This window comes from Drosophila pseudoobscura, unplaced genomic scaffold (genome assembly GCF_009870125.1).
Source record: "Drosophila pseudoobscura strain MV-25-SWS-2005 unplaced genomic scaffold, UCI_Dpse_MV25 Unplacedtig00000102, whole genome shotgun sequence".
Classification (NCBI taxonomy): Eukaryota; Metazoa; Arthropoda; class Insecta; order Diptera; family Drosophilidae; genus Drosophila; species Drosophila pseudoobscura.
Genome location: NW_022881717.1, coordinates 42846 through 57275, shown reverse-complemented (window position 1 = coordinate 57275; position 14430 = coordinate 42846). Strand labels below are relative to the sequence as shown.

Here is a 14430-nt window from a genome sequence, read left to right as displayed (position 1 = left end):
TCAGCAGCAGACACAGCAAATTCTGGCGAGCAGCAACCTGCAGACGTCACATCATCGTTGCCAGACACGGGCTGCAAGCAGCAGCTCACGCACCCTGGACGACAGCCATCGATGCAATCCGCAAGAGGCACTTCTGGACCACGGACTGGAGCAAGTCCGACGGCGCCTTGAACGGGTTGTCGACGACGACGTCCAAATCATCTCAGATGACGACGACGACGACGTCCAAATCATCAGCGATGTCCAATCCATCTCAGATGACGATGACCACAACAACGACGATGATGCCGGCCGGCACATTGCGCACACCTCCACAGTCACTCCGCACTTTGGTGCAGCAAGGCGCCGCTCACCGGGACGCCGCAATCCGGCCGCAGCAAGTCCAATGTTCCTGTGGTGGACATTGTCGTTGTACCTGGTAAATGTAAAAATGACATTAAAATTTGCAAAATTATCCCCTCCACAGAGCAATATAAAACGGCACAAAACTCACCTGAAGCGTGTACAAACACGCTTGCGACACCGGGCGACACCCCTAGTTGCTCCTCTGATCCTTTCTCATGGGCGTCACCACGGCATCCGGCCTCCAGAAGGGCTCCGCGGACGAGAGTCATCACGGCTGCTGGTTGGCCATGAATGCCAATTTGGACACGCTTGCGCTGCACACATGGCGCACCCGAATCCACGCAGGGGTGGTTTTCCTGCACTTCATGGCTGCTGGCAACCATCGCCACACAAATCTGGCCGAATCCCGGGCCACCTGGAGGTCCACGGCGATCGCTCCATCCACTCTGCACGGTGCTGTGCATTGTCCACGTCTCCTGCCGCACCTTACACACGCGCTCATCCAGCGCCGTACGGTTGCGCCCTGTGCCATCCACACTGCTCCAGACGACGACGATGATCCTCCAGTACCTGAAATAGAAAATAAATAGAATTAAATTAGGCTATAAATGTCATTAATGTTGCAATTTTGTCCAAATACTCATCTCTTTGTGACCACCTGTTTGTATAAATGTACGTCAATAATTGCGAATGTCAAAATAGGGCTACCAGACTGTAAGACTGATAGAATGTAAACATGTCTGTAGATGTTAATGTTAATGTCAATTGCCCGCAAAAATTCAAAAGAACATTATTGTTGTAAGTTAAGCTTAAATGTAAATTGCCGATGTAAAGGTAATAAGAAAAGCTGGAAATAAACTCCGCCAGTAGCAAAGCTGGCGGGCGAGTGTGCGCATCGTAGGCGTGCACGCGCATCTAATTACATCGAAAAAAAAAACATATTGGTGTACGAAATTAGCTGTATGTACATAATAAATTTACATATGTATGTCAGCAACTAAGTAAGCAGCCAGAAGTCATCCCAACGCAACATCCAGTGAATCAACTTGAAAATAAAATAACTATATTCATTAAAAGCCAACAAATATAAAAACAAAAAAATTACTTAACTGGAATGCCGACAATTTGCCACCAAACCTACAAAATGAAAACCTGCAAATAAAATAAAATTAAATTTATCCAAAATACAACTCAAAACGCTTACCAAATCTGCAGCAAACCTGAAAACAAAACAAAATTTAAAACATAAACATAAAAATTTAAATAAACAAAACACATATGGTGTATGAAATTAACTGTAAGTACATAACAAATGTACATATGTCAGCAACTAAGCAAGCAGCCAGAAGACATCCCAACGCAACATCCAGGGAATCAACTTGAAAATAAAATAATTATATTCAATAAAAGCCAACAAATATAAAAACAAAAATTACTTAACTTGAATGCCGACAATTTACCACCAAACCTATAAAATATAAACCTGCAAATAAAATAAAATTAAATTCAGCCAAAATACAATTCAAAACACTTACCAAATCTGCAGCAAACCTGAAAATAAAACAAAATTTAAAACGTCAGCAACTAAGCAAGCAACCAGAAGACATCCCAACACAACATCCAGGGAATCAACTTGAAAATAAAAAAAAAATATATTCAATAAAAGCCAAAAAATATAAAAACTAAAATTACTTAACTTGAATGCCGACAATTTACCACCAAACCTACAAAATATAAACCTGCAAATAAAATAAAATTAAATTCAGCCAAAATACAATTCAGAACACTTACCAAATCTGCAGCAAACCAGAAAATAAAACAAAATTTAAAACGTCAGCAACTAAGCAAGCAACCAGAAGACATCCCAACACAACACCCAGGGAATCAACTTGAAAATAAAATAATTATATTCAATAAAAGCCAACAAATATAAAAACAAAAAATTACTTAACTTGAATGCCGACAATTTACCACCAAACCTATAAAATATAAACCTGCAAATAAAATAAAATTAAATCCAGCCAAAATACAATTCAAAACACTTACCAAATCGGCAGCAAACCTGAAAATAAAACAAAATTTAAAACGTCAGCAACTAAGCAAGCAACCAGAAGACATCCCAACACAACATCCAGGGAATCACTTGAAAATAAAATAATTATATTCAATAAAAGCCAACAAATATAAAAACAAAAAATTACTTAACTTGAATGCCGACAATTTACCACCAAACCTATAAAATATAAACCTGCAAATAAAATAAAATTAAATCCAGCCAAAATACAATTCAGAACACTTACCAAATCTGCAGCAAACCTGAAAATAAAACAAAATTAACAAAAAAAAAAAACTCAAAAATCAACAAATACACAACTCAAACTACTTACCAAATTCTCCGCACATCAAAAGTCAAAACCTGAAAATAAAACAAAAAACAACAAGTTTTTATATCTTTTACAGATAGCAAGCAAATGCATCATCGCTTTCACGAAACTTACATCCTCCAGACCCATACGCATCCCGGGTGGCCGGACCAGCAGCCACTCGGTTGATCGAGCCAATCCACAGGCAACGCATCCTCGGTGGCCGGACCAGCAGCCACTCGGCCGAGCGGGCTAACCTGAGCTTAATCTTAAAATAAAATTAAATTAAAGCAAGAAAAAAAAATTGTTTAATTAATTGTAATAAATACCACATTGTTATCGATATTTATGTAATCTTATGTTGCCAAAACTTGTAATGTTGTCAGATATAATGTTATATGTTGCTAGATAGTAATAAGAACATTAATAAAGTTTGCGTCAGGTCACACTGAGCAAGTTTACACATCAAAAAAAAAAAGCCAAGTTGATGCAGGCCCCGATCACTGTGAAGCCATTGCTAGCCCCCCCCTCTGCCATGCTGACCAGAGCCTCTGCTGCTACTGCCTCTGCTGCCACTGCCTGTGCTGCCATTCCTGGTGCTGCTGCTAAAGCCACCGCCCCTACTCGCGTAGCTGCCGCCACAGCTAAACGCCCATCAACATCCACAGTTCCTAGTGCTGCTCGTGTAGGTGCTGCTCAACGCACGCCAGTTTCTACTGGTGCTGCCCGTGCTGCTGCTGCCCCTACTGCTACCTGTGCCCCTGGCAGTTCTGCCACTGCTGACGCTACCAATCCTACTGCCCTTGCAGCATCCGTGCCGAGCCAGATGACTCTGCACGAGATTCTCAAGGAGCAGCGGGAAAAACTTGCAAAGGAGAGGAAGGTGATGGCCATGCTGAAGGCCGAGTCGGAGGCCCGTAACAAGAAGCGGACGACCACCCTGGCCTCGCCGATTACAAAGGTGTCGGCCAAGATGGTCAAACGGATTGTATCCTCCAAGGAGAAGCGGGACCCAAATCAGATGAGTACATCAAACTATTACAATATTCTTTCTGATGCTGATATGGATGTGGATGCTGACTGCAGCGAGGGAGAGACGGAAGCCGAGGAACCTGTTCCCACAAACAGGCCCTCTACTTCTCATACCACCCCCCCGCCTGCCCCTACTACTGCGCACGCTAACAATGCTGCTGCTACTGCTGACGCCAAAATTGTGCGGCCAGCCCCTATTTACATTCCTAATGTTACAGACATCTTTCCCCTGCTACAGTGCTTCGATAAGGCCATTGGCGCTGGTACATACGATACCAGGCCTGCTGCTAATAGGTCATTGAAGGTAATGTGCCACACAATCGATGGACATAGGGCCCTGATCCGGCTCCTAAATGAGGGACAAGGTGTTGAGCACCATACGTTTCGCCTGAAAAGCGAGAGGGGAATGCGTATTGTTATACGCCACCTGCACCGCTCCACACCCACAGATTGGGTGCGTGAACAGCTTGGTAGACTCGGATATAAGGTGAGGCATATTGCCAATATACTTAAGAGATTTACTAAGGAGCCACTGGACTTATTCGAGGTTGAGCTAGAGCCTCAGGATATTAACAATAGTATCTACGAGCTGACGGCAATCTGCAGCCAACGTGTCAAGGTGGAGAAGCCCATACGCGCGCCAGGAGTTCCCCAATGTCACAAGTGTCAGATGTTTGGGCACTCGAAGAATTACTGCAACCGAGCAGTTATTTGTTTGAAGTGCGGCGATAAGCATGACCCTAAGGACTGCCCCAAGAAGCGGGAGGAGGTGCCGAAATGCGCAAATTGTGATGGTCCCCATGTTGCCAGCTACCGTGGCTGTGTGAAGTATAAGGAGTACTGCAACAAGAGAAGAAATGGGTTAGTTCAGACCAACAATATGCTAAATAAACTTTCGATGCCTACCTTACCCGCCACTCAGGGTTTGCGGCGTCCCCGCCAGCCACCCGTCATGAACCAGCAGGGATTCCCAGCACTGCAGCAACCTAGCCGCCGTCGAGCGCGCTCTGGCGCAAGAGCTCCTGCTCCTCCAGTTCAAATGAGCAGTTATGCCGATGCACTCCGCACACGGCAACCAGCGAGTCATTCCCAGCCTCTTCCTGGGAGGCAAGTATGGCATTCGGTGCCGCCAGCAGCGACCACAACTGTATTCCAGCCCGTGGTGAGCAGTCAGAGTGTCCGTTCTAGCGATGAGCTCAGCCAGAAACTGGACTATCTCATCACCCTGCTGACTCAGGAGCGGATCCAGCATGCGGCCGCCGCTGCTGAATCTACTCAAAAGCTGGAAGGAAAAATGGATGTATTAATTGCTCAAATGACAAAGCTTACGGACTGTTTATACGCTAGCATTCAGGCGAATTCATTTGCCAGAAATGTATAATCCTAATGCTAACTACTCTACCCGCCACCACAGCAATCTAAAGATTGTATTTTGGAACGCCTCGGGTCTCCGAGGGAAGACAGCCGAACTTGCGGCATTTGCATGCAGACACGAAGTTGACGTTCTGATGGTCTCTGAGTCTCATTTTAAAAACTCAGAGACCTTCAGCGTCAATGGATACTGTACTTACGGTGCCAATCACCCATCTGGGACTGGTCGTGGGGGATCCCTGCTCTTAATCAGAGCTGGAATCCTTCATATTGCCCTGCCCAACATAACAACGGACCACATTCAGTGTGCATCCGCTACCCTGACCCTGCCTGATGGCGGCCGACTGGTGGTCTCTTCCATTTACTGCCCCCCAATGCAGGAATGGACTGAGGAGGACTTCTTGGCACTGTTTGGTCAGTTGGGGCCGAGATTCATTGCTGCCGGCGATTGGAACGCAAAGAATTCATGGTGGGGAAACGCAAGGGCGTGCAGAAGAGGCGGAAAGCTGCTCAGGGCCGTTCAGGGAAGTAGCTGCAACATCCTGGCTACTGGATCTCCAACTCACTACCCATATAACACTCGGCACACACCATCTGCGATCGACTTCGCGGTTTACAAGGGCGTGAGGGACGAGTTGCTGCGTATATCCCATCTGAATGACCTCTCATCTGATCATCTCCCAATGGTGGTTCAGTTGAGCATGTCTCCAGCGGAGGCGGTGAACAGGAGACGCCTCTTGCCCCCAGGGGCCAGCATATCGAGGTTCCAATCTTGGCTCGACTCGCACATCCATCTGAATACTGAGCTCAGGTCAGCAGAGGATGTTGATGACGCAGCTACCATTCTGGAGAAGAACGTGTTGGAGGCAGCTGAGCATGCCACAAGCGGTTTGAGGAGGCCCGTCCGACCTAGAGTCCAAGCTGAGTACCAGGTCAGCAATCGAATCCGGCTGATGATTGCCACCAAGAGGCGCCTGAGGAACATGCTGAAGCGGAATCAGGACCCGGCAGTGCGACAGCTGTTCAATATGCTTGGCAACAGGATCCACAAGGAGCTGGAAGCGGACAAAGCCAGACGCGCTGACAACATCATTGGCTCAATCGATCCCACCGATCGCTACAGCATGGCAAAGCTGTGGAGGTTGACCAATGGTTTGAAGCGGCAGCCAGCAGCCAACCTGCCCGTGAGAAAGTTTTGCGCCGATGGAGAAGACAACGCTGATGATCCCTGGTGTAAGAGCACGGAGGAGAAGGCAGAATCCTTTGCGAGGCATCTGGAGCAGCGATTCAAGCCTGTTCTGACCAGCGCGGCAGCCGATATACGAGACATCGAGGAGTCCCTTGAAGAGTCTGGATCCCCTGGTCCCAATTTGAGATTCAGGGCGATCACTCTTCCTGAGATCGAGGCACAGGTCAAAGTACTGAAGGTGAAAAAGGCCCCTGGGATGGACAGGATTGACAATCAGACTATAAAAGCTCTACCTAAGTCTGCTCTTCTGTATTTCGCACTCATATGCAACAGCTCCCTTAGGATTGGTTGTTTTCCTAACAGATGGAAGCACGCTGCGGTTAGCATGATCCCCAAACCAGGAAAACCCGCCGATAAGTTGGCATCTTATCGCCCTATCAGTCTGCTTTCGGGTCTGTCGAAACTGTTTGAGCGACTCATTCTGACCAGGATGATGGAAGCTGATGGATTTGTCGAGGCTATTCCAAACCATCAGTTTGGCTTCAGACATGTACATGCGGCTGAACACCAATTGGGGAGAGTTACAAAGTTCATCCTATCCACCTACGAGAACAATTTGTACTGCTCTGCCATATACATGGACATCCAGGAGGCCTTCGATCGAGTCTGGCATGCGGGCCTGAAGCACAAAATGAAGCAGTTGTTACCGGCAGCGATTTACAGAGTCTTGGCTAACTACTTGGACGACCGCTCTTTCTATGTGGAATGCACAGGCGGCGTCAAATCAGGAAGCAAAATGATTGCAGCAGGCGTTCCACAGGGCAGCGTACTCGGACCTGTACTGTACAACCTGTACACTCACGACATGCCGCTTCCTCGCGACAGGGGTATGCTCCTGGCTACCTATGCTGACGACACAGCAATCCTGGCCACTGGAATGAACCAGCTCATGGCTACCCAAAAGCTCAACCGCTTCCTGCTCAGCATCTGCAACTGGGCAAAACAATGGGGCATCACAATCAACGCTTCTAAAACTGTGCACATAGTGCATACGTTGCGCATGATCCAGCAGCCAGATGATGATTTGCAGCCGCACATCGCCGACCAGCGAATCAGTAGCGTCGCCGTGCATTCATATCTGGGGGTCAAGCTGGATGCCAAGCTTCAGTTTCACATGCACATCACCAACGTCGTCACCAAGGTCAGGGCAAGGGTCCAAAAACTGCGCTGGCTCCTGAACACAAACAGCAAATTGAACCTCAAAACCAAGGTAATGCTGTACAAGCAGATGATCGCACCGATCTGGCAGTACACATTGGCCGTATGGGGTCCATTAGCTACCAGCGCAGAATTTGGACGAATACAAGTCGAGCAGAACAAGACCCTACGGCTGATTTGCAATGCGCCATGGTACGTGAGGAACGACACCATCCACAGGGACCTGGAAGTGGACACGGTAGAGGCAGTCTACGAGAGGGCATGCAAAAGGTACTCGGAACAAATGAGATCACACCACAACATTGAGGCAGCCAAAGTGGTCAATGACCCTTATGTACCGCACCGTATCGCAAGACCCCGGTACTCCGAGTACCTTAGCAAACACCTTCCCAAGGAACTCGCGAAGCACGAGTGGAACCGTATCGAAATGATCCCCAACCAGCGCCCGTTCACAGAAGAAGACCAAATCAGCCATGACAGGAACCTCGATGACATGCGTAGGATGCTGATCAGGATGGATCGCCCAGTGTCGCCGCCAACAGAATATAACTATTACACCGAGGTTATTCTGCCAAGACGGAGGTTACTGGAGCCCGCTCCCATAGCCACAATTGACTTGACGGTCAGCAGCAGAAGGCAGCGATTAGAGCAACTGGGCCTGGCAATAGAAGCAGCTATAAACGATATATCCAACGACCAGACGCCTGACACACACTCGCGGCACAGCGACAACGGCCAAGGCAATGGGAACACACACACACACACTAACGCAAATGCCCATGAGAGTCAACCACCGCCAGCAACGGGAACAAGGAACACAGAGAATAACAGCCAAAATGTACAGCAGCAATGAAGACTCAACCGCCAGCAAAGTCCCTTTCAGCCCCTAAGATTGCAACAACCATGGCTGCCACATTTGAACACAGAATATACACATGCACGAAGGAAAACACAGAAGTATATGCGAGCGCGACAAATAGCCGTTACGGAATGATCACTCTGACAAACATCTTCCCGAACCGAGCAACTAATAACATGGAAATGGACAACTGTGAACTTAAAAAGAGTAGAAGACTCATGCGACCGACTGCCAAAAAACGCGTCCGACCAAGGCGCCGCTGTTTCACAACTATGAGCGTTAGCATTTCTGCTGCGCAAGTTCTGTTTCTCCTTCTCCTACAGATCTCGTATTGCCGCCAGAGAAGTCCCTGAGAGGAAGAGAGAGGACAACAACTACTGGAAGGTGGTGGATTTCTGCCATCTCCACTGCCGAGACAACTGACCGCTGCGCATAACCGCATACACACACACCCACACATCCACACAGACACTCAACCCAATGCTGGCCGCCCCGGACCAGAGGGCGGAACAACAAGGAAAGAAAACGAAGATGTAAACAAAAGAAGCAATAGCTCTGGCTGCCCCGGACCAGTGGGCAGAGGAGTATCGAAAACAAACAAAAAACGAATAGAAGACTAGATACAGAATAAGGAAAACATGTACATATATGTATATATATAATCGCCCTTTGTGCCAATGGCAACCAAATGTTCCCCTTAATTGATAGTTTAAATTTTAAATCTAAGTTAAGAGTATTATGCTTTAGCTCTACCCACTTCCCCTCCCCCCTTTGGCAAACGGACTGTTTTCCGAAGTGGAGAGAGGTTCCCAAAATATGATTGCGCCGGCAGAACTGCCGGCAGAAGAGAGTTCGTGCTGCCTAAAGCATTGTATATGCTGCCTACAGCTGCTAATAGCAGTTCGTAGACAGCTACTTACATATATTTATAAGTAAAAATGCAGCCCCAATACATTGTACCTAAAATGCTAAGAAGTATCTGTACAATAAAGTCCACATAGCGTAACGTAGCCCTGGCTCCCCTAACCTGCTGGTCAGGCCAAGGCTCGAGCCGGGTTACGTTGCGTTATGTTAGTTACGTATCGCCTCCGCTGCATACGACACACAAAAAAAAACGACTGGATCATCGGCAGAAACAGCAAACTCCCACTACCTCCAAAGGTCCTTCTCTATAAGCAGCTGATTGCACCAATATGGCAGTATGCCATGCCAGTCTGGGGGCCACTGACTTCAAGCATGCAAATGGCCAAGCTCCAGACGATCCAAAACAAAGCTCTCAGAGCAATGACGAATGCTCCCTGGTATGTGAGCAACAACGCACTGCATGCGGATCTCCAAGTAGCAACTGTGGAAGAAGTTTACAACAGACTCTGCAGGAACTACTACACTCGGCTAATGCAGCACACAAATTTACTTGCCTGTGAGATTGCAACGCACCCATACATTCCAAGAAGGCTGGCCAGGCCGAGGTATGCCGCAATGATAGAAGAACACAATCCAAACAGCAACAGAAGCCTGACAGCCATCCAAACAATAATGCTCCAAGTCAGACGCGAGAACTGGCTGCGAAATCCATTTGCAACACACAACATGGAAATCAGCCGCAGCAGCGCAAATGCAGCTGCTACGCAGGCAAATGACGCCCCCAGCAGAGAACCTGATGATGAACGGCGGCAGCTCCAGAATCCAGATGATGGCGGCGGCTGAAAAGAAACTAAAACCCCTTTTATTCTTCCACAGATACGAATCCACTCACCTTCACAGAAAATCGTAGTCCACATCCAGAATGACGATGCACTGGACCTCGGCCAGCTTCAGCCCTGTTGATGCTGTCCTGCAGTCCCAGTTTAGCGCCGACACTCGCAAGGATTCCACTTCGCAGCTGATGACGAGACCAATAGGCGTAGTGATGTTCTCCACGGCTGCATACTCCACCTGAAATCAAAATAAAAACAATTAAAAATAATGTAAACAAAGTAGCAATAAGTATAGTGTTACCCTAGCATTTAGACAAACTATCGATACCTACTAAAAAATACCAAATAAGCCAATATCGTAACAAATGTTACCCTGCCAATTAACAGCCACTTCTGCAACTACATGTAATGTAGATAAGCAGCCGGCGCGAAACTATTTGTAAAATATGCTAATTTTAAGAGTATAATCAAATAAAACGGTTCTCTCTTCATGTCAGCCTCCCTCCCCCCCTGCTCATGCAGGTGGCGATGGGATTGGTTCGACATGAAGAGAGACTGCCAATTTAGTTCGCTAGACGAACACAACAGAAACCAGTTGGTGACCGTTGAGAGGCAGGCCAAGCCGGTGGACCCAGCCCAGTGCCACAGATGTCAGGCATTCGGGCACACCCGCACCTACTGCAGGCGTTCATTCGTCTGTATGAAGTGTGCGGGTGCCCACGCGACCACGGCATGTGCCAAGCCAAGGGCAGACGCCCCTAAATGCGCCAATTGCCAGGGCGCCCACATCAGCGCCTACAAGGGATGTCCGGCATTCAAGGCAGCAAGGGGCCGCCTTCTGTCCCACCGAGTGGCCATGCAGGAGTTGCGTCGCAAGCGCAGCTCGCTTCTGCAGCCATTGCCAGAGCAACAGCCACCACCAGCAAGAACAACACCAGCACATCCAGGGCGCCGACAGCAGCAGCAACAGCCAGCTCAAACGCCAGCCAATCCCCGGCGTGGACAGCAGCAGCAGGCAGCACGGACGCCACTCAATGTCTCCTCTCCTGGGCGACGAAGAGGACAACAACATCAGCAGAAGCAGAAGCAGCAGCTGCAGCCAATACATACAATACATACATATTCCCAGGCACAACAGCAGCAGCAGCTACAGCAGCCGCAGCGCGAACAACAACAGCGACAGCAGCAGCAGCAGCAGCTTGCCAACAACCGCTCCCGGCAGAAAATGAAGCCGAAACGCCAATCCTGCGAGGGATCCTGCAGCCAGGCACTGTTGGAGAATACGCAGAGAATGACGCGATTGGAAAAGAGACTGGAAGCGATGATGTCACTACTCACCTCGCTCATCCAATCCCAGGCAGTGACGGCAACTCCAGCAGTTCCAGTAACATCCGAAAATCCACCAACAATGGCAGCAGCAACAGTTGCCCCAGCTCCACAGCCACCACAAGAAACGTTAGGGCCAACGCCAGCCGCCACTCCAGAGACGGATCCTGAAACGGATGAAGAAAATGATGACGATGAGATGTGGACAGATGACGACTCCATGGATGACATTAAGGCCTACGCCCGCAACATGAGGTACCATCTTGACAACCAGATATCCTGGAACGCTGTGTACTGATTGGACACATCTCTGCCACTGCAATGGATTAAATGACAAATGCATATCAATCGCATGCCACAACAAAAATTAACAACGGACGCTGCCGCCATCATATCAATCAAATAAAACATCAACACACACACAAACATCCATTACACTTGGGCGGCCGGACCTGTGCCGCTCGAGTTATGCCATCGCCATCGTCCTTAGCTGGTGGCCGGATCCAGCGCCATGGCATTCAGAGTGCCCTATGGTCCTGGAAATGGAAAAATTATTCAGCCACAAATACGATTAAAAAGGGCTCTCAAAATACTCACCGCCAGCCATTCAGATACACACACACACACACACATCCACTACACTTGGGCGGCCGGACCTGTGCCGCTCGAGTTATGTGTGCCACCGACCGCCATTGCCCACAGCTGGTGGCCGGACCAGTGCCACTCGCTCTACATCAGGGCCACAATTGCCGACGCATTCACATCCATTTCACTATGGCGGCCGGACCCGTGTCGCCACAGTACTATGTGTGCCGTCTACTCCTGGCTCCCAGCTGGTGGCCGGACCAGTGCCACTGGTTCTCCAAGAGGGCAGCCACAGCCACAACGACGACGAGGTGCTAATTGCAGCTACCCTCTGACGACTCTGGATGACGCCAATTTCGACGACCAGGGGGGACGACGGGGTCGGCCGGTATGCAACGCAATGTCTTTACAAGCATTGTGTTTTGCCATGCCGGCCGATGCTTCTTGTCTTCCCTGTAATTATAGAAAAAGATATAGACATTATTTTAAATTGTTATGTTTATTGTAATATTGTAAACGTAAATCAATTGTACCTGTATTGTCTCGTCTTTGTTCCAGTGTAGTATCTCTTTTATTACCTGTTTTTCCGTCGTCTCCACTCCAGTCTACTACTTACCTGCATTGTTATTACTGCAAGTGCTTGTCTCTTTTTTTATTTAGTGTCTTTCCACTTATTTTCCACGCAAAGCACATGCATTGTTTACCTTTTCTCTTTATCTATTCCTCAATTGACTACGTGTTGCAACACTGCACTTTCTGAATTTTCGATCTCATTTCTTTAACCCCTTCTTCCCCCCCCCCCATTATTATTATCGTAATTAGTCGGTTCTCCGACACCTCACTAAAAAATTATCACAATCTGTGATAAAACTTCGGCGGCAACGGTGCTGGGAATTGATTATCGGTTTCGTAATCGATTTTCAAATCAGCATCAGTTGCCGCCACACCCCACCACTACGGCCTAAATTGAGCCAAATTTGCTAGTCTTCGCATAATTCCACTACGTTCCCTATAAACTGCCCGCCCACATGTACATGATACATTCCTAGTCGTCTGCCCTCAGCAGGCGGCAAGGGTAGTAGAGGGGACTGAAGACCACATACCGCATTACAGCCAACAAAACATCAAGTTGACAAACTCACAGGGGATTGCAAATCAAATTTCAAGTTAGGGAGAATTGCAATGGGAGAGACAGCATACTTTTGAGCGTGGCCCCACTTATCTTTCTTGACTCACACCGCACACACACACACTTGACACCCTCTTGACGATTCGTACTTTTGGAGCCTTTTGCCCCGATCGTGGAAAGGTTAGGAGTCTGGATCTGTGTCCCAACGAGGAAGGTCGTGTCGTGAGCGTTGTGGAGTCGAGTCGTGTTTGAGGTTTAGTTCCTCCGTCAAAGTGCCGAATGTTTTGTCTCTCTCTTGTTTTCTTTTCCCCTTGCCCCCCGCCCCCTGCTGACTGCGGGCATAGTCGAGGTTACAAGTGTTTTTCGTTGCTGCAGTTTATATGTTTGTAAATTATTATTGTGCCATTAAATGTACCAGTGTGTTTGAGTGCCGTTTAAAATTGAATTGTAAAACAAACAAAAAAAATGTACATAAATTAATAGTAAGACATATACTGCCCACAAATCGAAAATATTAATAAAGCAACGCGCTTGGTTGCTGGCGGCTCACACCCCAGCCTCTCAGTTCCTCCCCCCTGTAAGGTGGAGCACTGTTGAGCCCTCAACCCAAAGCGGGTATATAATTTGGAAGAAATTCCAAAAAAGCGAAAAAAAAAAAAAACGTGAACGTTGTGGAGTCGAGTCGTGTTTCGAGGTTTAGTTCCTCCGTCAAAGTGCCGAATATTTTGTCTCTCTCTTGTTTTATTTTTCCCTTGCCCCCCCGCCCCCTGCTGACTGCGGGCCTAGTCGAGGTTACAAGTGTTTAACGTTGCTGCAGTTTATATGTTTGTAAATTATTGTGCCATTAAATGTACTAGTGTGTTTGAGTGCCGTTTAAAATTGAATTGTAAAACAAACAACAAAAAAATGTACATAAATTAATAGTAAGACATATACTGCCCAAAAAAACTCAATTAATAAAGCAACGCGCTTGGTTGCTGGCGGCTCACACCCCAGCCTCTCAGTTCCTCCCCCCTGTAAGGTGGAGCACTGTTGAGCCCTCAACCCAAAGCGGGTATATAATTTGGAAGAAATTCCAAATAAGCGAAAAAAACTGTGTAATTCAATCTGACTTGACAAAAACTCCACTCGCGTCGGTCGAAAAAATCTTTATTACCAAATCCAACCAAAGCCAATCCAGCGCAGCTATGCCACGCGGTTCCACTGCCAGAAGAGGACGACGACGACGAGGACCACACGGCGTCACAGCCAGGGATCGCCCCAAATCAGCCATTTCCACTGCCAGCTCCGACAGCGCCGCCGACGGCGAAGCCAGC

General features: G+C 47.9%; 3 protein-coding genes and 1 long non-coding RNA gene across 13 annotated transcripts; all 4 read right to left on the bottom strand.

The window, feature by feature from the left end:
- Positions 1-6: 6 nt before the first annotated feature.
- LOC26532873 (uncharacterized) lies at positions 7-1090 on the bottom strand. Its single transcript, XM_015188726.2, has 2 exons — positions 494-1090; positions 7-415 (listed from the first exon to the last, which is right to left on the bottom strand). Exons 1-2 carry the CDS (start codon positions 807-809, stop codon positions 318-320), a joined length of 414 nt encoding a protein of 137 aa, XP_015044212.2. The 5' UTR covers positions 810-1090; the 3' UTR covers positions 7-317.
- A 196-nt stretch (positions 1091-1286) lies between these two features.
- LOC117185511 (uncharacterized) lies at positions 1287-3184 on the bottom strand. 6 transcript variants are annotated; one of them, XR_004471026.1, is made up of 9 exons: positions 3038-3182; positions 2844-2976; positions 2733-2761; positions 2646-2661; positions 2043-2084; positions 1881-1977; positions 1550-1828; positions 1456-1497; positions 1287-1390 (listed from the first exon to the last, which is right to left on the bottom strand). It is a non-coding gene; the product is annotated as an uncharacterized lncRNA (long non-coding RNA). The 6 variants fall into 6 exon arrangements; XR_004471025.1 differs by having other exon boundaries at positions 1456-1828; XR_004471024.1 differs by having other exon boundaries at positions 1287-1497.
- A 6314-nt stretch (positions 3185-9498) lies between these two features.
- On the bottom strand, positions 9499-10400 carry LOC117183173 (uncharacterized). 3 transcript variants are annotated; one of them, XM_015179672.2, is made up of 3 exons: positions 10134-10400; positions 9792-10080; positions 9499-9722 (listed from the first exon to the last, which is right to left on the bottom strand). In XM_015179672.2, the coding sequence occupies exons 1-3, from the start codon at positions 10156-10158 to the stop codon at positions 9608-9610; spliced, it is 429 nt and encodes a 142-aa protein (XP_015035158.2). In that variant the 5' UTR covers positions 10159-10400; the 3' UTR covers positions 9499-9607. The 3 variants fall into 3 exon arrangements, 1 of the variants encoding a protein (XP_015035158.2); XR_004471021.1 differs by having other exon boundaries at positions 9815-10400; XR_004471022.1 differs by having other exon boundaries at positions 9499-10091.
- Positions 10401-11205: 805 nt separating this feature from the next.
- LOC26533359 (uncharacterized) lies at positions 11206-12787 on the bottom strand. Of its 3 annotated transcripts, XM_033385687.1 has the most exons (5): positions 12519-12787; positions 11998-12438; positions 11660-11716; positions 11413-11567; positions 11206-11344 (listed from the first exon to the last, which is right to left on the bottom strand). In XM_033385687.1, exons 2-5 carry the CDS (start codon positions 12005-12007, stop codon positions 11222-11224), a joined length of 345 nt encoding a protein of 114 aa, XP_033241578.1. In that variant the 5' UTR covers positions 12008-12438; positions 12519-12787; the 3' UTR covers positions 11206-11221. The 3 variants fall into 3 exon arrangements, with proteins under 3 accessions (XP_033241578.1, XP_033241575.1, XP_033241577.1); XM_033385684.1 differs by lacking the exons at positions 11998-12438; positions 12519-12787 and adding an exon at positions 11822-11932 and having other exon boundaries at positions 11642-11716; XM_033385686.1 differs by lacking the exons at positions 11998-12438; positions 12519-12787 and adding an exon at positions 11822-11932.
- Positions 12788-14430: the final 1643 nt, after the last annotated feature.

Coding starts and splice junctions, on each gene's coding strand:
- LOC26532873 (XM_015188726.2), bottom strand. CDS start 809: ATGCACAGCACCGTGCAGAGTGGATGGAGCGATCGCCGTGGACCTCCA. Junction 416..493: donor CGTGTTTGTACACGCTTCAG/GTGAGTTTTGTG, acceptor TACATTTACCAG/GTACAACGACAATGTCCACC.
- LOC117183173 (XM_015179672.2), bottom strand. CDS start 10,158: ATGTGGACTACGATTTTCTGTGAAG. Junction 10,081..10,133: donor GACTACGATTTTCTGTGAAG/GTGAGTGGATTC, acceptor GTTTCTTTTCAG/CCGCCGCCATCATCTGGATT. Junction 9,723..9,791: donor CGTTGCAATCTCACAGGCAA/GTAAATTTGTGT, acceptor CTTCTTCCACAG/TTGCTACTTGGAGATCCGCA.
- LOC26533359 (XM_033385684.1), bottom strand. CDS start 11,918: ATGCCATGGCGCTGGATCCGGCCACCAGCTAAGGACGATGGCGATGGC. Junction 11,717..11,821: donor CAAGTGTAATGGATGTTTGT/GTGTGTGTTGAT, acceptor AATCCATTGCAG/TGGCAGAGATGTGTCCAATC. Junction 11,345..11,412: donor CCTGGGATTGGATGAGCGAG/GTGAGTAGTGAC, acceptor ATTCTCCAACAG/TGCCTGGCTGCAGGATCCCT.